At 72.1% G+C, this 21,468-nt stretch overlaps 1 protein-coding gene across 1 annotated transcript in view; it reads right to left on the reverse strand.

The window, feature by feature from the left end:
• The window catches only part of LOC116486723 (SCO-spondin-like), a 33,451-nt gene extending 13,833 nt beyond the window's left edge, over positions 1-19,618 (reverse strand). Inside the window, 61 exon segments of the mRNA XM_032183164.1 lie at positions 209-261; positions 334-428; positions 506-651; positions 900-1,031; positions 1,584-1,754; positions 1,860-1,906; positions 2,005-2,260; positions 2,343-2,418; positions 2,420-2,508; positions 2,674-2,847; positions 3,009-3,100; positions 3,178-3,303; positions 3,418-3,547; positions 3,671-3,793; positions 3,938-4,117; positions 4,424-4,588; positions 5,344-5,492; positions 6,220-6,400; positions 6,483-6,624; positions 6,923-7,020; positions 7,104-7,322; positions 7,443-7,556; positions 7,690-7,744; positions 7,844-8,003; positions 8,075-8,225; positions 8,300-8,482; positions 8,611-8,748; positions 8,825-8,977; positions 9,401-9,638; positions 9,750-9,841; positions 9,918-10,040; positions 10,193-10,429; positions 10,601-10,786; positions 10,869-11,099; positions 11,232-11,632; positions 11,744-11,837; positions 11,916-12,065; positions 12,175-12,284; positions 12,380-12,507; positions 12,630-12,832; positions 12,920-13,054; positions 13,142-13,398; positions 13,466-13,560; positions 13,914-14,094; positions 14,641-14,893; positions 15,178-15,343; positions 15,421-15,642; positions 15,725-15,897; positions 15,988-16,114; positions 16,186-16,324; positions 16,412-16,652; positions 17,126-17,288; positions 17,359-17,481; positions 17,661-17,746; positions 17,852-18,010; positions 18,185-18,287; positions 18,480-18,679; positions 18,765-18,935; positions 19,048-19,130; positions 19,240-19,452; positions 19,533-19,618. Of these exon segments, the coding sequence (XP_032039055.1) occupies positions 209-261; positions 334-428; positions 506-651; positions 900-1,031; positions 1,584-1,754; positions 1,860-1,906; positions 2,005-2,260; positions 2,343-2,418; positions 2,420-2,508; positions 2,674-2,847; positions 3,009-3,100; positions 3,178-3,303; positions 3,418-3,547; positions 3,671-3,793; positions 3,938-4,117; positions 4,424-4,588; positions 5,344-5,492; positions 6,220-6,400; positions 6,483-6,624; positions 6,923-7,020; positions 7,104-7,322; positions 7,443-7,556; positions 7,690-7,744; positions 7,844-8,003; positions 8,075-8,225; positions 8,300-8,482; positions 8,611-8,748; positions 8,825-8,977; positions 9,401-9,638; positions 9,750-9,841; positions 9,918-10,040; positions 10,193-10,429; positions 10,601-10,786; positions 10,869-11,099; positions 11,232-11,632; positions 11,744-11,837; positions 11,916-12,065; positions 12,175-12,284; positions 12,380-12,507; positions 12,630-12,832; positions 12,920-13,054; positions 13,142-13,398; positions 13,466-13,560; positions 13,914-14,094; positions 14,641-14,893; positions 15,178-15,343; positions 15,421-15,642; positions 15,725-15,897; positions 15,988-16,114; positions 16,186-16,324; positions 16,412-16,652; positions 17,126-17,288; positions 17,359-17,481; positions 17,661-17,746; positions 17,852-18,010; positions 18,185-18,287; positions 18,480-18,679; positions 18,765-18,935; positions 19,048-19,130; positions 19,240-19,452; positions 19,533-19,618 (9,367 nt within the window).
• Between the last annotated feature and the right edge of the window lie 1,850 nt (positions 19,619-21,468).

The following is a 21,468-nucleotide window of genomic DNA, read 5'->3' on the forward strand; positions in this document are numbered from 1 at the left end:
ATCCTCCCTTTTGAGCACATCCCCCCATTTTGGGCACATCCCATTGTTTTGTGCACACCCCTCCATTTTGGGGCACACCCCCCCAAGTGCCACCATCCTCAGGGGACAGCAGGATCAGGTCCCCACAGGGCCACCAGGGCAGGGTCGGGGCTGTCCCCGCAGCCACCCCACGCGCAGGGGGCACAGCAGAGGCTAGCGGGGGTCTTACCATCACCACAAGCCACCCGGGAGCAGTTGGTGACCCGGCCGGCGATGCAGGAGCTGGGGACGGAGGGTGAAGGTTTTTTGGGGGGCAGCAGCAGCCGGGTGTCCCCCCCCCGGGTGGGCACTGACCAGTTCTGGCAGCCCCGGGGCACGGTGTCCCCGGGCAGGTAGAGCGCGCCGTCCGTGGCACAGGGACATTCCTCCTCCGCCACGCACTCGTCATTCTGTGGGATGTGGCACCGGGATATGGCGTTGGGGGGGTCCCCACCACCCCCGTCCCCACCTCCCCGTCCCCTCTCACCAGCAGCAGGGTCCCCGGGGGGCAGGAGCAGCCGGGGTGGCAGCGCCCACCGGCCGCGGGGGCCGCGCTCAGCTCCGCGCACGAGGCCGGGACGTGGGCGCACGGCTGCCACTGCTTGCCGGGGGGGCAGACACCGGGCTCCTCGCCTGGGGGAGGGGGCACAGACACCCCCTGAGCACCCCCCCAGCACTGCAGGGGGGTGTCACGGGGTGTGTATGCCTGATAGTGGCAGGGGGGGACACAGCTCTGCGCCCCCACCATGCCTGTGGGGTGCACCAGGGTGCGCCGGGGTGCGGTGCAGCACGGGGTGGGGTGACGAGTGACCAGAGGGTGGGGTGGATGGATGGACAGATGGACAGACAGATGGATGGATGGACGGACGGACGGGGCTCACCAGGGCAGGGCGCGGGGTTGCAGGTGCTGAACTCGAGGCCGCGCAGCGGGGAACCCCCCCGCGTGCGGTTCCTGTAGCCGCCCCCGCAGGGCACCGAGCACCCCGACCACGGCCCCCACGGCGCCACGGCCCCTGCACACGTGGGGGAGGCTCGGGGTGCTGCCCGGTCCTGTACCCCCCCTCCCCCCGGGGAGCACCCCCCAACAGGGACACCCCCAGGAGACACCCACCCGGGGCATCCATCCCATGGAAAAGTGTCCTGGGGGGTGTCCTCTCCAGGGGCACCCACCCCGGAGAAGCCACCCCAGGGACACCCACCCCAGGGACACTCCAGGGACACCAACACCAAAGCCACCCACCCAGGGACACCCACCCCAAAACACCCACACATGGGGGGGGGGGGGCACACATCCCTTGGACACCTTCCCCAGGGACACCCCTCGGGGACACCCACCCCATGGCACCCTTCCCAGGGACACCCCCCTGGGGACACCCCAAAGAGGACCCCCTCCCCATGGCACCTCCCTGGGGTCACCCCCCCGGGGACACCCACCCCATGGCACCCTTCCCAGGGACACCCCCCTGGGGACACCCCAAAGGGGACACCCCAAAGGGGACCCCCTCCCCATGGCACCCCCCCGGGAACCCCCCACCCCGGGGTCCTGGGTGCCGGGGGCTGCTCACCCCGGCAGGGCTGCAGGCTGCAGAACTCCACCTCCATGCTGGGTCCCTGGCAGGGGGGGCCCCCCTCGGCCTGGGGGGGCACCCCAGGGACCCGGTAGCGCCGCCGCGTCCCCACGTCACAGCTGCGGCTGCAGGAGCTCCAGGCCGTCCAGCTGCTCCAGCCGCAGGGCACTGGGGGGGTTTTGGGGACTCGTTGCACCCCCCCACCCTCAGCCCTCAGCACCAGGAGGCACCGGGACCCCCCCCTCACCCCCGTGGCCCCCTCTGGGTCGGTACCTGGGCAGGGCTCCGTGCCGCACACCATCTCCCCGGCCACGCAGGTGCTGCACGAGAGGGGAGGTGAGCAAAGAGGGGGTGGGCAGAAAGCAGGGCTGGGCCCCCCAGGACCCCTCCCAGCCCCCATCCCCGGTGTGACCCCCACCAGTTGTTGCAGGCGTCGAGGGCGGCGGTGGCACCGGGCGGGTAGAGGTGGCCGCGGTGGTGGCAGGGGCAGCGTCCGGGTGGCACGCAGCTCCCGTCGTCCTGCAGCAGGAGCCCGGCGGGGCAGTGGCAGCCGGGCTGGCAGCGCGCGGCACACACCACGCCGGGCTCCAGGTCCCGGCACAGCCGCGGGCAGGGCCCCCCCTGGCTCCGGCACTCCTCGGCCGTGCGGTACCGCGTGGTGCCGGGGCACTGCGCTGCGGGGACAGCGGGCGGCAGGGCTCGGTATCGGCCCCCCCCCCCGTGGAGCCACAGCCCCGCATCCCACCGTGCACGCACCTCCGCAGGGCTGGGCGTTGCAGTCGCGGGTCTGGAGGAGGGGGCCCTCGCATTCGGACCCCCCAAAAGAGGGGGGGGGCACAGGCCCGGCTGCGCGTCTGCACGCCGGCGTCGCAGGGAGCCGAGCACTCGGACCAGGAGGACCAGGGCATCCAAACGCCTGCCACTGCGGGGAGAAGGGCTCGTGACCCCCCCCCTCACCAAACATCCCGGGACCCCCTCCTGCACCAGGGGCTCCCCGGTGGGTTCAGTCTCCCCCAGACCTATGGCTCTGGTGGCACCAGCAGCTCCCCGCACCCTCAGCGTGCCCCAAGCTGTCCGGGGCGCTCACCCGGGCAGGGGGCTGTGTCGCAGGGCTCCTCCTGCGCCCCCACCCCCGGGCAGGTTCCCGCTGGCCCCTCGCAGTGCCGAAATCGCCGCCGCCTCCCGCGGTGGTCCACGTGGTGGAAGCAGCTCCGGGAGCAGGGGGCCCAGGGGGTCCAGGCGCTCCAGCCGCTGCTGGGCTCTGCGGGGACAGACGTGGCACCGGAGCAGCCCCCGCGGGCACCCCAACGTCACCCCCACCGGGGGCGGTGTGAGCAGAGGGGACGGCTGCCCTCCTGTCCCTGGGGTGCTGGGGGTCCCCTCAGCAGCCCCCATATCACTGGGACTGGGGGGTGCACGTACCGGGGGCGCAGGGCGTGTGGCACTCGCGCACCTCCCGGGCGTCCCCGTCGCAGGGGGCTCCACCGTGGGCCGAGGCAGGGTTGGAAGGGGACCTGCAGGGATGGAGGTCCCCTTGGTCCCCGTCCTCACCAAGCGCCGTGGGGCCGGGAACCCCTCCCCAGCCCCACACCTGAACCTCTCCTGCGTCCCCACGCCGCAGCTGCGGTCACAGGGGGTCCACGGCGACCAGGCGGACCAGCCGCAGGGGATGGGACAGGACAGCTCCTCGCACGTCACCGCCCCGTCCTGGCACACGCTGGGGACAGAAACAGGGCTCAGCCGTGGCAATGGGGACGAGGAGCAGCCACGGGGCAGCGTGCGGGGTGTCCCCGGGCACAGGCAGGGCAGGGGACGCAGCGCTGCCGCTCACCACTGGCTGCAGTTGTCCCGCAGGAAGACGTGGCCGGGCAGCCAGCGCTGCTGGCCCAGGTGACAGTGGCACTGGCTGGCGTTGACACAGGCGCCCTCCTGCAGGAACAGCCCCGGCGGGCACCGGCAGCCTGCCCGGAGGCACCGGCTCAGCCCCGTTGTGCCCTCACCGGCACCCTGTGCCACCCCGTGCCACCCCGTGCCACCCCGTGCCACCCCGTGCCACCCCTGTGCCACCCTGGCCCCCCACTCACCCTCCTGGCAGGGGCTCTGGCAGCTCGCGGTGGCACTCAGGTACCCACAGGCTTGGGGACAGGGGGGCACCAAGCCCCGTGCGCAATCCTCTGCCCGCACCAGCACCATCCCGGGGCCGCAGTCTGGGGGGACAGGGGATGCTGTGAGGGTGGGGTGCTGCCCGGTGCCCCCCCTGCCCGCAGCACACATCCCCACGCCCCGGCACAGCGTCCCCATCACCCCCCCTAACTCCGTGTCCCCCTCCTGCTGTCCCCCCCGTCCCTTACCTGTGGTGTCCCCGCAGGGCTGCAGGTTGCAGGGCTGGCTCTGCAGGGCCTCCCCGGGGCAGGGCTGGCCCCCGTTTTTGGGCGGGGGGTCGGTGCACCTCCGGCTGCGGCTCCGCACCCCTCCCTGGCACTCGGCGTCGCAGGGGGACCAGGCGCCCCACGCAGCCCAGCCACCAGGCACTGGGGGGGGCAGCGGGACGGGGGCACTGCGGGCACCCCCTGCCCACCCACCCGCGTCACCCCGCGGTGTCCCCAGCCCCATTCAGGCTTGGGATGTGACACAACCCCCCCTATATCCCCCCCGTGTCCCCTGCTCCAGCACGATGGCCATGCCTGGGGGGCTGGGGTGTGGGATGCGCCAGCCACCCTCCCGTGCCACCGTGTCCCGTCCCTACGGGGTGCAACGTGCCCCACCACGGTGCCCACCGCCACGATGCCCCCAGGACAGAGCCCCCCCAGCAGCGTGGGTCCCGTGGGGGCCGGTACCTGGGCAGGCGCGCAGGAAGCAGGAGCGGGCGTCGAGGTGGGGGCGCGGGCAGGAGCCCCCCGGCAGGGTGCCCCGCAGCAGGACCCGCTGCCGGGCGGTGACCCCCAGCCCGCAGGAGCGGCTGCACTCGCTCCAGCCCCCCCACGGGGACAGGATGCAGTCAACTGGTGGGGACACAGCGGGGTCAGGGCTGCCCCGGACCCTCCCCACGCCTGGGGCTCGTCCCCACGGGGGTCTCATGGGGACAGAGCCGATGCTCAGCCCTGCTTGGTGCCCCAGGACCAGTGTCACCGGCCCCAGTGTCACCAGACTTGGGGTGTCCTGGGGTCCCCAAAGGGGCAGAGGGCTGGAGCTGGCCGGGCATAGGATGCTCTGGGATGAAGGGAGACCCCGTCCCCATTCCTGCCCACATCCCAATCCCCAGCCCCATCAATGTCCCTGTCCCCATCCCTATCCCCTTCCTTGTCCCCATCCCCATCCCATTCCATCCCCATCCCATTAATCCCATTAATCCCATCCCATCCCCATCCCATCCCATCCCCATCCCCTTCCTTGTCCCCATCCCATCCCCATCCCATCCCATCCCCATCCCCTTCCTTGTCCCCATCCCCTTCCTTGTCCCCATCCCATCCCCATCCCATCCCCATCCCCATCCCATCCCATCCCATCCCCATCCCCATCCCATCCCCATCCCCATCCCATCCCCATCCCATCCCCATCCCATCCCCATCCCCATCCCCATCCCCATCCCATCCCCATCCCATCCCCATCCCATCCCCATCCCCATCCCCATCCCCATCCCCATCCCATCCCCATCCCATCCCCATCCCATCCCCATCCCCATCCCCATCCCCATCCCCATCCCATCCCATCCCATCCCCATCCCCATCCCACCCCCCACCCCCCCGTCCCCCCGCACCGCAGCCGCTCTCGTCGGTGCCGTCGGCGCAGTCCCGGTGCAGGTCGCAGCGCTTGGCCAGGGCCAGGCACTCGCCGGTGCCGCAGGAGAACTGCTTGGGGGAGCAGCTGGGGGGGGGCCCGGGGGGCCAAACCAGGGGGGCCGGGGGGCTGTTGGAGGCGGGGGGGGTCCCTGTGGGGCGGGCGGGGGGCAGAGCTCAGCCGGGGGTCGCCTGCCCCCTGCCCCCTGCCCCGGGGATGCCACGGGACCCCTGCCCCCATGGCATCCCCCAGCCCCACAGCCCCCCCAGCAGCAAGCCGGGGAGCTGTCCCCACATTGCCCCAGGGACACCCGTGTCCCCCCGCGGTGCCAGGGGAGGGGGAGGTTTTGTGTCCCCCCCCCCAGGGCTGGCGCTGAGCCGTGCCCCCTTACCTGCCGCTGTCGGGGTGGGGGGCACGGGCAGAGCAGGCAGTCCCGTGGCGGGGGGGGTGACGGTCACGGCGGCCATACCCGGTACCGGGGGGCTGGCAGGGGGTGGCCCCCCAGGGGACACCGCAGTGGCAGGGACAGCCAGTGGCCCGCTCGTTACTGGTCCCAGCACAGCGGGGTGGGGGGGTCCGGTGCTGGTTGCACTGGGGGGCTCCATGGGGGGCTTGGCGGGGAGCAGCCCGGCTCCTGTCCCCGATGTCCCCTGTGCACGGGGAGGTGAGTGTCACCCGTTGCCACCCCCTGCGCCCTGTCTTGTCCCCCCCCCATCCCCGGGGCTCACCAGGATGCCAGCGCTGGTGGGGGCCGGGGGGCTGCAAGGAACAGAGCCGGGCAGTGAGGGGTCCCGCACCCCAAACCCCGGCTCCGGTGGGGGCGCAGGCTCCGAGGGGACCCCAGCAGTGCGGGTACCTGGCAGGACGGGTGGGCAGCGCGGTGGGGGGGGGCTCACAGCCGGCCTCGTCGGCACCCCCGGCGCAGTCGGCGACGCCGTCACACCTCCGGGACGCCCCCACGCAGCCGTCCCCGCACCACAACTCGCCCGCGCCGCAGGGCGGTGGGGTCGGCGTCGCCCCGAGCGTTGCAGGGGGCACTTTGGGGAGGGGGAGAGGTGAGCAGGGGGGTCCTGGCAGCGGGGGGAACCCCCACGGACCCCCCCCCTACGGCTGCGGTACCTGGCGGGCAGCCCAGCAGCTCGGCGCGGAGGACGATGCGGTTGTGGAAGCGGCGCGGGAGGATGCGCACGTGCTGCGCCTGCACCATGCGCCCCAGCGGCTGCACCGCCGGCGTGACGGCGTCCCAGTTGCCCTGGAAGAGCTGCGGGGAGAGCGGGGGCGCAGGGCTGGGTGTGGGGGGGTGCACCCCATGCGCACCCGGGGTGCTCCAGCACCCCACATCCAGCCCTGCGCACTCGCGCGGGTGCGTGCCAAAGGTGGAGGGGAGGTGACGCGGGGTCACCGCCTCCCTGGCCGAAAGGGGACACTCAGAACCAGTCTGGGGGCAGCTGAACAAGCTCCGTTCAGCCCCCCCCGTGCACACTCACACCCTCACACACCCTCACACGCACACCCGGCACAGGCAGCACCTTGGGCTCCGGCTGGCTGCCGGCGGAGACCTGTCGGTAGTCGTGCCAGCGCGTCCCGTCGGTGCTGAGCTGCAGCTGGAAGGCGGTGACGAAGGCGTCGCCGGCACCTGCCCCCTGCAGCACCACGCCTGGAGGCAGAGACGTGGCACACGGTGGCACCGGTGCCGGCGCAGAGCCCGGGGCAGCGGTGCCGGTGCCACGCAGCACCCACCGGTGAGGTTGGTGGGCTGCAGCAGGTCCAGCTGCAGGAAGGGCGGCTGCGAGGGCAGCCCGGGGAAGACGTCGGCTGGGGGGGCCCAGCCCTGCAGCTCCTGCCCCGGGGAGACGTGGTGCAGGCGGCCGGCGGGGGCCGGGTGCCCCTCCTGCGAGGCTGAGGCGCTGAAGCTGCTGTCGGGCAGGGAGGCGATGCCCAGGGGGCTGTAGCAGGGGTCTGCAGGCAGCGGGAACAGGGTTGGGGGGAGCGGATCGGGGTCAGCTCCTCCTGGGAGGCGGTGACACCGCAGGGCTGGTCCCCAAGGGGACACGCTGTGTGAGCAGGGGTCTCACATACCGCCTGGGGGAGGCAGTGGGAAGGTGGCCAGCGGGCTGCTGGGGGGCTCCGCCAGCACGCTGGAGGGGGTGGGCTCCGTTGTCAGCCCCGTGGGGACGGCCGTCACATTGCCACCTGCAGCGGGGACAGACACCGTGCGGCACCAGGTCCTGGTGGGCACCCGGTGGGAACACAGCCCGGCCCCCGAGCAGCACCCCGAGGACCATGGGGCCGTGCCCCCCCCTGCGCCCCCAAGCCCCGGGCTCACCTGGCCAGGCGCAGAAGCAGCAGGAATCCCCCTGGCCCTCCACCAGCACCTGGCCCTGCACGAGGGGACCCCGTCACCACCGGCACCACGCTGCCACCGCTGCGCCCCTCCCCTGCCCAGCGAGCCCGGCGCAGCCCCCCCCAGGGACCCTCACCTGCGGGCAGCCCCCGGCGCTGTGTGGGCAGTAGGGCGAGCACCGCACCCGGGGGCCGGGCAGGCACTGGCAGACGCGGCAGGGCCCCGAGCGCCAGCGCTCCCCGAGCGCACGGGTCCGGCCCTGGTGCTCGCACGCCTGGCACGGCTCCGTCTGGCACCTGCGGGAGGGGACGTGGAGGGGACCTGCTGCTGCCGCCACCCTCCCCGTGCCCCTTCACCCTGGCCTCACCTGCGTGCCTTGCGGTAGATGCCGCGGCACTGCCGGCCAGTCCCACGCGTGCCGGGGTGGCTGGGGCTGCGGAAGGACCACTGGATGCTCTGCACGCCGCAGGGACCCAGGCACTCGCCCCAGGGCGACCAAGGGGACCAGCTGCAGCTCACTGCGGGCACAGAGGTGGGGGTGAGAAGGGGGTCCCGGCACCCTCCCCGAGGTGGGGCGCGGCGCAGGGCGCACCGGTGCAGGCGGGGTTGTGTCGGCAGCGCCGGGGCTGGCCGTCCAGGCAGGTGCAGAGGCGGCAGTTGAGCTTCACGCGCTGCCCCGGCCAGTAGCGCAGCCCCTCCACCTCGCAGCGGCACTCCCGTGGACGCACGCAGCCCCGCTCGCCGTCCAGCACGAGGCCCTCCGGGCACCAGCACCCTGCGGGAGGGCAGCAGGGAGGTGGGTGGGCACCCACCACGGAGACCCCCGAGCCCAGGAGGTTGTGGCACATTTGGGAGGGGGCTGGTGGCAGGGGGTCGGTGCCACCCTGCGGCCCCCAGACTCACCTGGGGTGCACGGCTGCTCCCGGGGGCACTGCGCACGGCTGGCGAGGTCGGCGCAGGACGCGGGGCAGGGGGCGCAGGGACGGTGCTGCAGCCCCCCAGGGCAGGTGGTGGGGGGGCACCCGTCCTGCTGGCACGGGCCTGGGGTGGAGAAGAGGGGTCAGGGCTGTGGGAGCCCCCGGCAGGAGGAGCTGGGGGGCTGGGGGGGGTCACCCACCTATCTCCAGGGTGGTGGGGGCCGTGGCGGGCAGCGCGGCGCAGGGCTGGCCCCCGTCCCGGGGGGGCAGGCAGTGCCGCTGGCGCACCACCACCCCCTCGCAGCCCCCCGTGCAGTTGGACCAGGTCGCCCACTCGCTCCAAGCGCCGTCCACTGCGGGCAGAGGGAGGGGTGAGGGCAGGCGGCCCCCCCCGGGGAACCCCAGATTTGGGACCCCTCCTCCACAGCCTCCCCCCAGGCAGCCTTGGCTGTGGGAACCCCGCTGGGCACACCAAGCGACCCCCAAATCCCCCGGGCAGCCCAGGTCTTGGGGACCCCTGCGTCCCTTGGGCAGCTGCAGCCATGGGAAGCCCCCCCCCAGGCAGTGCTGGCTGTGGGAGCCCCCCCAGTCCCTGGGGCAGCTCTGGCTGTGGGACCCCCCCAGATCCCCTGTGCACTGGGAACCCCCCGGGTGTCCCCAGCAGCCATGGACACGGGAACCCCCAGACCCCCTGGGCATCCCCGGCCATGGGAACCCCCAGATCCCTCAGGCACCCCCAGCCCCCCCGCCCCACGCGCAGCCCCTTGCCCACTCACCGGGGCAGGCGGTGCTGAAGCAGGGCCGTGCCTGCGTGGCCTCGCCGTGGCACTGGTGCAGCACATCGGGGCCCTGCTGGCTGCAGCCCCGCGCACGCAGCTGCTGGCCGGGGCCGCAGGAGCGGCTGCAGGCACCCCAGGGTGCCCAGGGCCCCCAGTGCCCGCAGTCCCTCTCATCCGAGGGCACCCATCCTGAGGCCGTGTCCCCGTCCCCGCAGTCCGGCATCCCGTTGCAGACCTGCAGTGCGCGGTGATGATGAGCCCCCCCGGGAGGGCAATGGGGAGGACCCCACGGGGCCCCCACCACGGCACAGGGCACGAAGGGGGGGTCCCCGTCCCGTGGCCGTACCTGCTTGAAGGCGACGCACTCGCCGTCCCCGCAGGCGTACTCGGTGCAGGGACCCCCCGTCCGGTTCCTCCCCTCGGCGGGGACGTGGCTCTCTGCGACAGGGACAGGGCTGTGGGCACACGCCGGGCCCCCCAGCCCCAATACACCTCCCACCCCCCCTTCCCTCACCGCAGGCCAGCTCGTCCTCGCCCTGGGGACAGTCGAGGCTGCCGTCGCACACCCTGGACGCGTTCACGCACACGCGGTCGTTGCACACAAAGTGCCCTGGGCACGGCGGGATCTGGGTAGAGCCTGCCCCAGGGACACAGCCCCATCAGGTGTCGCCGCGCTGGGACGGGTCCCCTGCACCACTCTGGGGACCCTAGGGGGGTGCGGAGCCTCGCTGCACCCCCCCAGAGGGCGTCCCAGGGGACGGGGACCCTTGGGGACCTGCGGCGCCTCACCGCAGGTGTCGGCGCTCTCGTCGGAGTGGTCGGGGCAGTGGGGGACGCCGTCGCAGAGGTGGCCGTGGGGGATGCAGTGGGCGCCCAGGGCGCAGGGGAATTGCCCCAGCCCACAGCTCCGGTTGCAGCCCAGCTCGTCGCTGCCGTCCAGGCAGTCGGCCTCGCCGTCGCACAGCCAGCCCCGCGGCGTGCACTCCCCGCTCCGGCACGGGAACTCGTAGGGACCACAGCCGGGAGCTGGAGGTGGCACCCCGGGGTGCCACAGTGAGCAGGGACCCCGTGCAGCATCCCCACGCGTCACCCCCGGAGCTGCAGGGCCTCTCCGTCCCAGCCACGAGTGGGGTGCTCCTGGTGAGCCCCCCAGACACCAGGACATAGCAGGGTGCAGGGGACACTCATGTCCCTCACCTGCTGTGCCGTTGGCAGGCGCAGTGGGCAGCTGGGCAGGCACGGGAGTGGCCCAGGACACGATGCAGCGTGTGGGGCTCTCGTCCCAGCCGTCCCTGCAGTCCCAGACGCCGTCACAGAGCTTTGCCTGGCCCATGCACGAGCCGTCGGGGCACGGGAGCTGTCCTGGGGCGCAGGTCACCCGGCCTGCAGGGAAGGGGACAGTCCCCAGGGGCGATGCCACCACGGCGTGCTCATTCCCATGAGCGGCATGGCCACGTCCCCTCACCTGGGCAGAACGCCTCGTCCGTGCCAGCCGTGCAGTCCTCCGTCCCATCACAAACAGAGGCCAGGGGCAGGCAGAGGCCATCGGGGCACTGGAAGCGGCCAGCGGGGCAGACGCAGTCCCGCTCGTCGCTGAAGTCCCCGCAGTCGTCGTGCCCGTCGCAGCGGTGCGGGTAGGGCACGCAGCGCCCTGCTGCGCAGCGGAACTCCCCGGTGCCGCAGGTCGGGCTGCAGCCTGCGGCGACAGCGGGCAGACCCCCACCGTGGGGCAAGGACCCCCCCCCACGGAGGACAGGGGTGTTGGGGCACCCTCACCACGGGGCACGGGAACACGCGGAGCCATCCGCAGGGTGCTGGGGCCGCTCACCTGCCTCATCCGAGTCGTCGGCGAAGCCGCAGTCCAGCTCCCCGTCGCAGACACGTGCCCGGGGGATGCAGCGGCCGCTGGCGCAGCGGAACTCCGGGGGGGCGCAGGCGGGCGGGGGGCAGCCGCGCTCATCAGAGCCGTCGGCACAGTCGGGCACGCCGTCGCAGCGGGCGCCCCAGGGCACGCACTGCCCCCCGGCGCAGCGGTGCTGGTGGGGGGCGCAGCGCGGGGCGCAGACCTCGTCCGAGCCGTCCCCGCAGTCGTCCTCGTTGTCGCAGAGCCAGGCGCCCGGCACGCAGCGCCCGCTGGTGCGGCAGGGGAACTCCGAGTCGGGGCAGCGGGGCTGGGGCGGGCAGGGCTGGGCGGTGGGCGCGCATTGCCACAGCCCGGCCGCGCACGTGCTGCGGGGTGGCCGGGGTTAGTCCTGCTGCGTGGTGCCCGCCTGCCTGCTCTGTACCCGGTGCCGCGGCGGCACCAGGGATGGGGACACCCCCCACCCGCACCCCACTCACCAGTTCTTGCAGCCCTGCTGCACCCCGGCGCCGGGGGGGAAGGCAATGCCCTCCCAGACGCACGGGCACTCGGCGGGGTCGATGCAGCTGCCCTCTGCCCCCAGACAGGGAGGTGTCGGTGAGCACGGCGTGGGCCAGCCCCACGGCAGCCCCACGGTGACCCCACACTCACCGTGCAGCACCTTCCCCTCGGGGCAGAAGCAGCCCTCCAGGCACGACATGGTGTCGCAGTGCTCGGGCAGCTCCAGGCCGAAGTTTTGGCAGGTCTGGGGGCAGGGGGGGCCGCAGGCGCTGTACTCCTGCCCCCCGTCACACTGCAGGGCTGTAGAGGCAGGGGGGGTCAGGGGGCTGTATCCTGACAGCCCTGGGGCGAGCAGGACCCCCAGCCCGGACCCCCCAGCCCATCCCTGGCGCTGGGGACGGGGACTCACGGCACAGGTCCTGGCTCCTCCATCGGATGTGGACGCCGCGCTGGCCGCACTCCTCGGCGTAGGTGGCGATGGCCGTGCACAGGCACTCGCAGTCCCCCCCGGAGTCACAGCTGCCGAAAGGGCACAGCGGGGTGGTGCTGCGGTGGGGACAGGCAGGAGGGGGCTCGGGACCCCTCCCAGGGGGTGTCTGCGGCCCAGCACCTACCCGCAGGCATCGAAGACGCACCAGTCGTAGAAGCGCTGGCACGGCACCTCCTCGTGGCAGGGCGCAAAGAGCCGCTGCGTGAGGACGCTGCAGCGCTTGCGGGCCCACGTTGCCCGGTGTGGGTTCTCCTGGGGGAAAACTGTCACCACCACGGGAAGGAGCCCTCATTCCCACACCATCACCCCCGAGCACCCTTCCCTCCCCCTCCATCCACCCGCAGCGGGCGCCTCCATCCCGTCCCGCTCCGTACGGTGCAGGGGTGCTGCGTGTCCGCGCCGTCCACCTCGGGGCAGAGCAGGCTGACGCGCCAGGAGTTGCCGAAGAGCTCGGCGGTGGGCTCCAGCACGCCCTGCCGGCTGGCCAGGTCGTTCTCTGCATCACGGTCAAAGTTCCCACAGAGCCCGGCCACGCGGCCCCGGTGCTGCGGGTGCAGCCGGACGTACACCCGCGTGCCTGGGGATAGGATGGGGCACGGCTCCAAGCAAACTGGGGGCTGCTACACGTCCCCACACGGCGTCCTGCGTCCCCCCCGGGTCTCACCTCCGTCCCAAAGCACCGTCAGCCCCAGGCGGGACAGCAGGAGCAGGAAGAGGCCGGCGCGCTGCAGCATCAGCCCGCTCCCGCTGTAGGTTTTGGGGGGCCGCACCGAGACCCCGTTCACCGTCACGTCCCTCCCTGCAGGGCAGCGGGGCTGTGAGGGCGGCCGTGTCCCCCCCACACACCCTGCATCCACCCCTCCTGCAGCGCGGGGCCGCCCCTCACCTCGCAGCATGTGCACCACGGTGTTGCCCAGCGCCACCACCACCGACTTGGTGCAGGTGACGCCGCTGGAGCCGCAGGGCACGTTCTCGGCGGTGACGGCGAAGAGCCCGCCGGCCTCGCGCACCAGCACATACTCGCAGTCCCCCAGGAAGGAGAAGGCCTTCCCGTCGAAGGTGATGTAGTGCGGGTCCCCCGTGGCCACGCAGGTCCCCGCGCAGTCCTCGCTGCCGCACCGCCACCGCTGCCGCCGGCACACGCTGGGGGCACGGAGCTGAGCGCGGGGGCCGTGGCAGCCCCGCGCCGCGGTGCTGGGCTGGGGCTCACCAGGTGTTGCAGTCCCGGACGATGGTGTCGTTGGGCTGGTAGAGCCGCCCGTTGTGCTGGCACGGACACTCCTCCGGGGGCACGCAGCGCTCGTCCTGCGGGCGTCAGAGCCGTGCGAGCCCCCCGGGTGATGCGTGGGGACACCCGGGCACGGGAGCCAGCAGATGGGTTGGGGAATACCCAGCTCTTGCTGCCCCCCAGGGCCCTCTCCAGCCCCTTATAGCCCAGCTCTCCAGTGCCCCGTGTCCTCAAGACCAAATTCCCCAATGCCACACATTCCCCAGCTCCCTGGCACCCCACATCCCCTGCACCCTGCTCCCCAACATCCCACCTCCCCCAACCACCTCCCCAGTGCCCCCCGTGCCCCATCCCTGAGCTTCTGAGTCCCCAGTGCCCAACCCCTCCCGGTGCCCACCCACGAGGGCAGCAGAGCCGGGGGGGCACCCACCAGGAAGACGGTGCCCGGGGGGCAGACGCAGCCGTCAGCAAGCCCCGGGCAGGTCCCGTTGGGCTCGGTGCTGTCGCAGGTGCGCAGGCAGGACCCGACGGCGTACACCAGGTCCCCGGGGCAGAAGGCGGCCTCTGGGCAGGGGGCATCGGTGCAGCTCCAGGAGCCCACGGCGCAGACGCTGGGGTGGGCAGGGGGGGCTGCGGTGAGGGCCGGGACCCCCATGTGGGGCACCAGCCTCAGGGGGGTATGGGGTGGGTGGGATGGATGGGACCCCCCCCAGCCAGCCCCATGCTGGGGTCCACAGCATGCCCAGTGCCCCTGGGGCCCCCCGAAATGCTGCTCGCAAAGGGAGGTGGCCTCCAGCAGCACCCAGCTCCCCACACGGCTATGGGCTTGTCCTTAGCCCCGGGAGGGCAGCTGGAGCCTGGAGCTCGGCCCCCAGCCCCAGCAGGGGTCTGAGGACAGCATCTTCAGAGGTGACACCGGCGCCACGTGGCAGGGACATTCAATGAAACCCACCTATCCTGCCGCACCGTCACAAACAGGCCATAGGGTGATTTCATCAGGTGTCTCCTGCCACCCCCTCACACCTCCGGCACCATCCTGTCCCCGTCCGGTCCCTGCTGCCACCACGTCCCCACAGGCTGTCCCCTGGGGTAGCCCATCGCCCCCCGATGACACCGGAGCCTGGGGACACAGAGCCCGGGGTCCCCGCGGCACGCACCAGGCGTTGCAGCCCTGCCGGATCTTGCTGCCCGCTGGGTAGAGCTCGCCGCCGTGCCGGCAGGGACAGACGTCCTTGGGGACACACTGCCCGCCGTCATCCAGCACCAGCCCCTCGGGGCAGTTGCAGCCGGAGACGCAGAGGCCGTCGAGCTCGGGGCAGGAGCCGGCCCCATCCAGGCGCAGGTCGGCGCAGGTCCTGCCGCAGGGGCTGCTGCACTCCTGGAACACCTGGCCCCCGCCGCACTGAGCGCCTGCAGGGATGGATAAGGTGCAGTGACTGGAGGCAGCCGCCCTGCCCTGCCCTGCATCACCATATGAACCCACAGTGCCTGGCCCCAGAATGTCCTGGCCATCCTATGTCCCATCCCATCCGCATCCCATTCATCCCATCCCATTCATCCCATCCCCATCCCATCCCATCCCATCCCCATCCCCATCCCCATCCCATCCCATCCCCATCCCATCCCATCCCATCCCATCCCATCCCATCCCCATCCCATCCCCATCACCATCCCCATCCCACCCCACCCCTCACCGCAGAAGCTCTGGTTCCTCCAGGACAGGACCGCTCCCTCCTGGGCGCACTGCCGTGCGTAGGCAGCCAGCGCGGGGCACAGGCACTGCTTGCCGGCCGGGCAGGCGCACTCATCGTAGAGGCAGAGCTGGTGGAAGGGCTCCCTGTCCACGAGGTGGTGGCAGGGCTGGGGGCAGGAGGGGACACATCAGACCGTGCACACCGCGGTGCCGGCTCCTGGCCAGGCGCGGGGCTGCTCGGCACCTGGAAGGGCGCGCCGTGCAGGACGGCGCAGGCGGCGGCCGCGAGCTCCCGGCGCGGGGCGTAGGTGCTGCAGGGCTCGAAGGGGACGGGGCCGAGCACGGGGCAGGCGCTGGACACCCGGTACTTGTTGGCAAAAGCGGCGACGCCGACCTCCACGTCCCCTGCCGGCGTGGCGAACTCGTCCCCCTGGTCCCAGTTGTAGGTGCCGCAGAGACCCCGCACCTGCGGCACGGGCACAGCGCTCGGGCACGGTCTGGGTGCCTTGCGAGGGTGCGAGGGGGTAGCGGCACCCAGAGGGGCTCACCTTGTTGGCGAAGACAGGCTGGAGGGTGATGTACGCCGCGGGGGTCTCCAGCCCCCACAGCACGTGGGTGCCGAAGGCCTGGAGCAGCAGGAAGGAGGAGGACGCTCGGCGCACCGTCAGCGCGGCGCTGGCGAAGGGCAGCGGCACCTCCCGCCCGTTCACCTCCACCTCGCCTGCACGGGGAGAGCAGAGACGGGGTGTGTGGGTGCGTGGAGCCCCCCCAGCCAGTGCCTGTCACCCTTTTGCCCCCCAATGTGTGTCACCTGTGCTGCGCAGCCGTGCCGAGGCGCCCTGCACGGTGACGGAGAGCACCCGGAGGCAGCTGAGGGGCTGGCGGCCACCACAGGCCTCCTGCTCCGCCGTGATCAGCAGCGTCCCCTCCACGAAGTCCTGCGGGCAGAGAGCGTGCTGAGCACCCCCCCTCACCGTGCACCCCCTCCCCAAACCCCCTCGATCCTGACCTGCACCAGGATGTACTCGCAGGCGCCCGGGAAGGAGAAGCGCCGCTGGTCGAAGGTGACATAGTGCAGGTCCCCCAGCACCGCGCACTCTGCCGCGCACCGGTCCTGGGTGCAGAGCCAGCGGCCCCCCCGGCACGTGCTGCGGGGACAGGGACGATGCAGGGGACACCGTGTGCCCCCCCACACACTTCTTTTTCCCCCTTTCTGCCCCCTCCCCAGCACTCACCACCGGTTGCAGCGCTGGCGGATGCTCTGCCCCGGGGCGTACTGCCGGCGGCTGTGGAGGCAGGGGCAGGCGCTCTGGGGGACGCAGCCCCCCCTGGCCAGGTACAGCCCCGGGGCGCACTCGCAGCCGCTGGCGCAGTCGTCCCGGCAGTGCCCCTCCTCGGCAGCATCCATGGTCACACAGCTGGCGGGGCAGGAGGACACGCAGTCCGAGTACCGCTGCCCGTGGCCGCACTGCCGCTCTGCGGGGCACCGAGGCACAGCTCAGCCACATCCCAACACATCCCAACACATCCCAACACATCCCAACACATCCCAACACATCCCACCGCATCCGTCCCACCATGTCCCACCACGTCCCACCATGTCCCACCACATCCATCCCACCAAGCCCCCCACCCACCCACACAGCCAAGCCACCCGGCTGCGGGGTTCAGCTCCGAGGCAGCAGCACCGCTCCCCCCAGCACCCCAGGCCGCAGAGGGAAGGAGGAAGGGGTCAGGGAATGGGATTCACTCGGCTGAAAGCAGCTCCCTTTGCAGGGGTGCTGCCCTGGGCAAGGGGACCATGGGGGACAGGGGCAAGCGCGAGCCACCAGGGCGCACACACACACCCCATCAGGGTGCCCACGAGCTCCATGGGTGCCGGCAGCACACAGCGGGGTGGGGGGAGAAAAAGGGGCTGGGGACCCGAGCATCCCCCGGCACATCCCTACCGCAGAAGCCCGGTCGGCGCCAGTCGATGTAGGCTTGCCGCTGGGCGCAGTCCCGCACGTAGCCCGCAAAGGTGTCGCAGACGGCGGGGGGCAGTGAGGGTCCCGCGCCCCCCTCCCGGCAGTGCACATCCAGGCAGGCCTCGTAGAAGCCGTGGGGCTCGACCTGGTGCAGGAGGCAGCGTCAGGGTGGTGGGGCCGTGCGCCCCCAGCCCCGTGGAGCCGGTGCCACTCACCGCGCCGTGGCACTGGCTGAAGGGCTCGGTGAGCAGCTCCCCGCAGACAGCCTTGGCCGCCCGCCGTGCTGCACTGCCTGCTGCACAGCCTGGGCCGGGCTCCACCGCGTCCCTGCAAGAGAGCTGAGCACGGGTGGGGGGCATCAGAGCGGGGGCAAACCTGCGAGGGACCCCCCAGCACCCCGCTGTTGGGAATGGGGTTGAGGTGACAGCCCCAAAGAGCCCAGCTGGGTGCTGGGCACGGTGCCCCGCTCTGCTCGGCCACATCCACTTTGTTTCCCAGCTCTGCCCAGCCCCGGTACCTCGGAGCTGGCATCGGGGATCCTCCAGGAGTTCCCAAAGCTGGCAGCAAACGGGGCCACGTCCCCTCCGACCCGCAGGAAGTCATCTGCGGGCAGGGGATGCCACGGATGCACCACCCGTCCTCGGCACGGCCACCCCTGGGACTGCCACTGCTGCGCCATGCAGGGTGCCAGCGAGGGGCCGGCCTTACCGGCGGGGTCGTCGTTGTAGGGGCCGCAGAGCCCCCGCGTGCTGCCCCAAAGCTCGGCGCTGACCGTCACGTAGCTCGTCCCGCGCCCGTCCGCCTTCACGCGCACGCCCAGCCCGCTCTCCACGGCCACAAAGTCCCCGAGCCAGGTGATGCTGATCCCTGCGAGGACAAAACCAGGGTCAGCAGGGCACGGGGACGGAGAGGGGACCCGGTGGGGCACCGCTGCAGGTGGCCCCCCTGAGCTGGCACTGTCCCCCTGCAGCACCTCGTGCCACAAGGCACCAGGTCCCCAGCGGTGCCGCATGGGGACAGGAGAACCCAGCTGCCCCTCACCGCCGTCCAGGTGGGGCTGTCCCTCCGGCACCCCCACGCCGTTCACGGAGACGTTCCGGCCCCGTGCCACCACCGTGTCCAGCCCAAATGTCATGCGCAGCACCTGCGGGACAGAGGCCGTGAGCAGGGGGACAAGGGGGGCACGGCAGGGACCCAGCAGCCACGGATATTGTGGCACAAAGTGGGGCTGGAACCTCTGCCCCCGGGGTGACAATCCATGGCTAACCCCAGCCACCCTCTCCATCCACCCCGTGCACAGCTCCCCGTTGCGTGCAGCCCCGGGGATGGCCGATACCTGCGGGCTGCCCATGGCGATGGTGACAGCCCAGGTGCCATCTGCGGAGGCTGCCAGGCTGTAGGCACACTCGCCCTGGAAGTGGAAGTGCCTCCCGTCGAAGCTGCGGTACCGGGAGCCGGCCCAGGCGAGGCAGCTGGCGGCAGGACGCTGGTGCCGTGCGGCCGAGCCCCGCGGAGCTGCGGGCAGGGGCACGTCTCCTGTGCCGGGGGGCGAGCACCGCTCAGCACGTGCCTGGCGGAGCCCCGCGCCCGTCCCCCTGCAGCTCGGGACCCCCAGACCCACCGGCGAGGGGCTGGTGGGCGCAGGCGAAGCAGAGCGCCGAGGAGGCGTTCCTCCAGCTGTGCCCCCAGGGCTGGCGGCAGCACTCGGCCATGCTCACGGCGGAGAGGTTGCGGGCGCCCGGCGCGTCCTGGCACTGCCACCCGGCGTAGCAGTGCCCCAGCGAGCCTTCCGCTGCGGCAGAGGGATGCAGCTCGTCCCCGTGGCACTGCAGTGGTCCCCCTGCTGCCTGCTAAGCCCGGCGTGCAGGGGACCACGGTGCCACCACGCCTCTGCCACCCCCTACCCTCGGTGCAGCGGGGGCCGCTCCAGCCGGCGCAGCAGGCGAGCACCGTGCGGTTCCTCACCACCGGCCGCGTCTCCGGGGGTCTGCGGGGCCAGGGGAGCCCTGGAGTCAGGCTGAGGGCAGGGGGCATGGGGACAGGCATCCCCTGGTGCCCCCTGCCCTCCCCGACGCCGCGCACCCCCTGGAGCTCACTTGTAGACGTAGCACATGGGGGTGCCGGAGCCGGGCTGGGCGCTGGCAGGGGGGACACCGCGGCCCCCTCCGTAAGCCTGGCGCATGCGGTCCCGGTCGATCCTCCAGCCCGCCAGGCTGTACTGGTACATGCTGGGGCAGGGCACCACGTCCTCACGCCGGGGGGACACCACCTCCTCCTCCGTCACCGGCACCGTCTGCTGGCACCACCGCCTGCCACGGCACCCGGCCACCCGCCGGCGTCACCGGGAGCCTGCGCCAGCCCGGCCCCACTCTCCCCACGTGGGACTCACCCCTTGGCAGCCTCGGCTGCAGCCCAGAGCAGCAGCGAGGCCAGGATGCCCGTGCCCGTGCCACCGGGCTGCCGGGGCCGTGCCATCCTCGCCGTGGCTCGCTGCTCCCTGCGAGCGCCGGCCAACCTTTGGAGAGGAGGATTTGGTGACGGCGCTGCTGGAGAGCCCACAGAGCCTGGGGAGTGCCCAAACTTTCCCCCCGGGGATGGTCCCTGCTCTCTTTCACCTCTGCACGAGGCGTAAAGGCAGAGCTGGGGGTCCCTCCCCTCCCTGGGGGTCCCTCCCCTCCCTGAGGGTCCCTGGTGATGGGGACAGGGTCCCAGACCCCATGGGTGTGCCCAGGGGGTGCCCCCTGCTCGGTGGGACTGTGCCGGGGCTGGAGCTTGGGGGACGGTGCCCGATGCCCCCCGCTCCCAGCAGAGCCCCTCACCTGGGGCTGCCCGGACCCGCAGCGCTCCGTCCTCTGTCCCCGGATCTCTCGCAGCCCCAAAATCGCCCCAAAGGGGCAGCTTTTTATCAGGTGGGTCCGGCCGGCCAGGGCCAGCTGCGGGGCTGGCGATTGGGCCCAGCTGCCTGCCGTGGGGACCCCCCCGTGGCCCCAGGGGAGGCCGATGCCGTTTCTAGGGCAAAACGCTGCGGATTGGTGTCCCTGCAGCGGCTGTGCCCTGCCCGGCATCCTGCCCCACGGCCCCCCTGCCCCAGACACGGATGCTCCTGATCCCCACGTCCTGGTCCCACTCATCCCCGCCAGGAATGCAGGGGGGGGGTGAGCACATCTCAGCCCCCAGACCCACAGCAAAAGGGCCCCACAAGGACAGGGACACCTCAGGGCAGCCCCACAAGCCTGTGTCCCTGCCCCACAGCCCTGCGTCCCCCCAAGTCCCTGTGCTCCACAGCCCCAGCCCGGGGGGACCCCAGCCCCACAGCTCCCTGCTGGCTGCTCTCTGCCCCTCGTTGGCCCCCTGCCCTTCTCCCAGCCCCAGAGCCACATCCCCCTGTGTCCCCAGAGCCATGTCCTCATGTCCCCATAGCCATTTCCCTGTGTCCCCATAGCTGTGTCCCCCTCTGTGTCCCCATGCCTGTCTCCCTGTGCCGTGTCCCCACGTCCCTGTCCCTGTGCCCCTGTTCCTGTGCCCGTGTCCCCGTGTCCCCACGCCGCTGCCCCCTCCAGTGCCGGGTTCAGCCCCAGGCAGCTGCTCAGCTCAGCACTGCATGGCTTGGCACGGCTCGGCACGGTACAGCATGGCATGTCTGGGATTGGCATGGCACATGACAACACGGCACAGCACGGCATGGCATGGCGTGGTATGGCACGGCTGGCACAGGTCGGCTCGGCTTGGCACGGCCCGGCATGGCTCGGCACAGCTCAGCACAGCTCAGCACAGCACGGCACGGCACGGCTTGGCTCAGCTTGGCACGGCACAGGGCAGCTTGGCATGGCTTGGCACAGCCTCGGACAGTTTGGTTCAGCTTGGCTCAGCTTGGCATGTCACAGAGCAGCTTGGCATGGCTTGGCACATCCCAGGACAGTTCGGTTTGGCACAGCGCAGCTTGGCTCAGCGTGGCCCAGCACAGCTCAGCACAGCCCAGCACGGCCCGGCACAGCTTGGCTCAGCTTGGCATGGCACAGGGCACCTTGGCACAGCTTGGCACATCCCAGGGCACCTTGGCACGGCTCGGCACAGCCCGGGACAGTTTGGTTCAGCTTAGCTTGTCACGGCTCAGCATGGCTCAGCACGGCCCAGCACAGCTTGGCTCAGTTTTTCATGGCACAGGGCAACTCGGCACAGCTCAGCACATCCCAGGACAGTTCGGTTTGGCACAGCACAGCTTGGCTTGGCATGGCTCAGCATGGCCCAACACAGCTCAGCACAACCCGGCACAGCTTGGCACAGCTTGGCACAGCTCAGCACAGCCCGGGACAGTTTGGTTCAGC

Source organism: Aythya fuligula, chromosome 2 (genome assembly GCF_009819795.1).
Source record: "Aythya fuligula isolate bAytFul2 chromosome 2, bAytFul2.pri, whole genome shotgun sequence".
Classification (NCBI taxonomy): Eukaryota; Metazoa; Chordata; class Aves; order Anseriformes; family Anatidae; genus Aythya; species Aythya fuligula.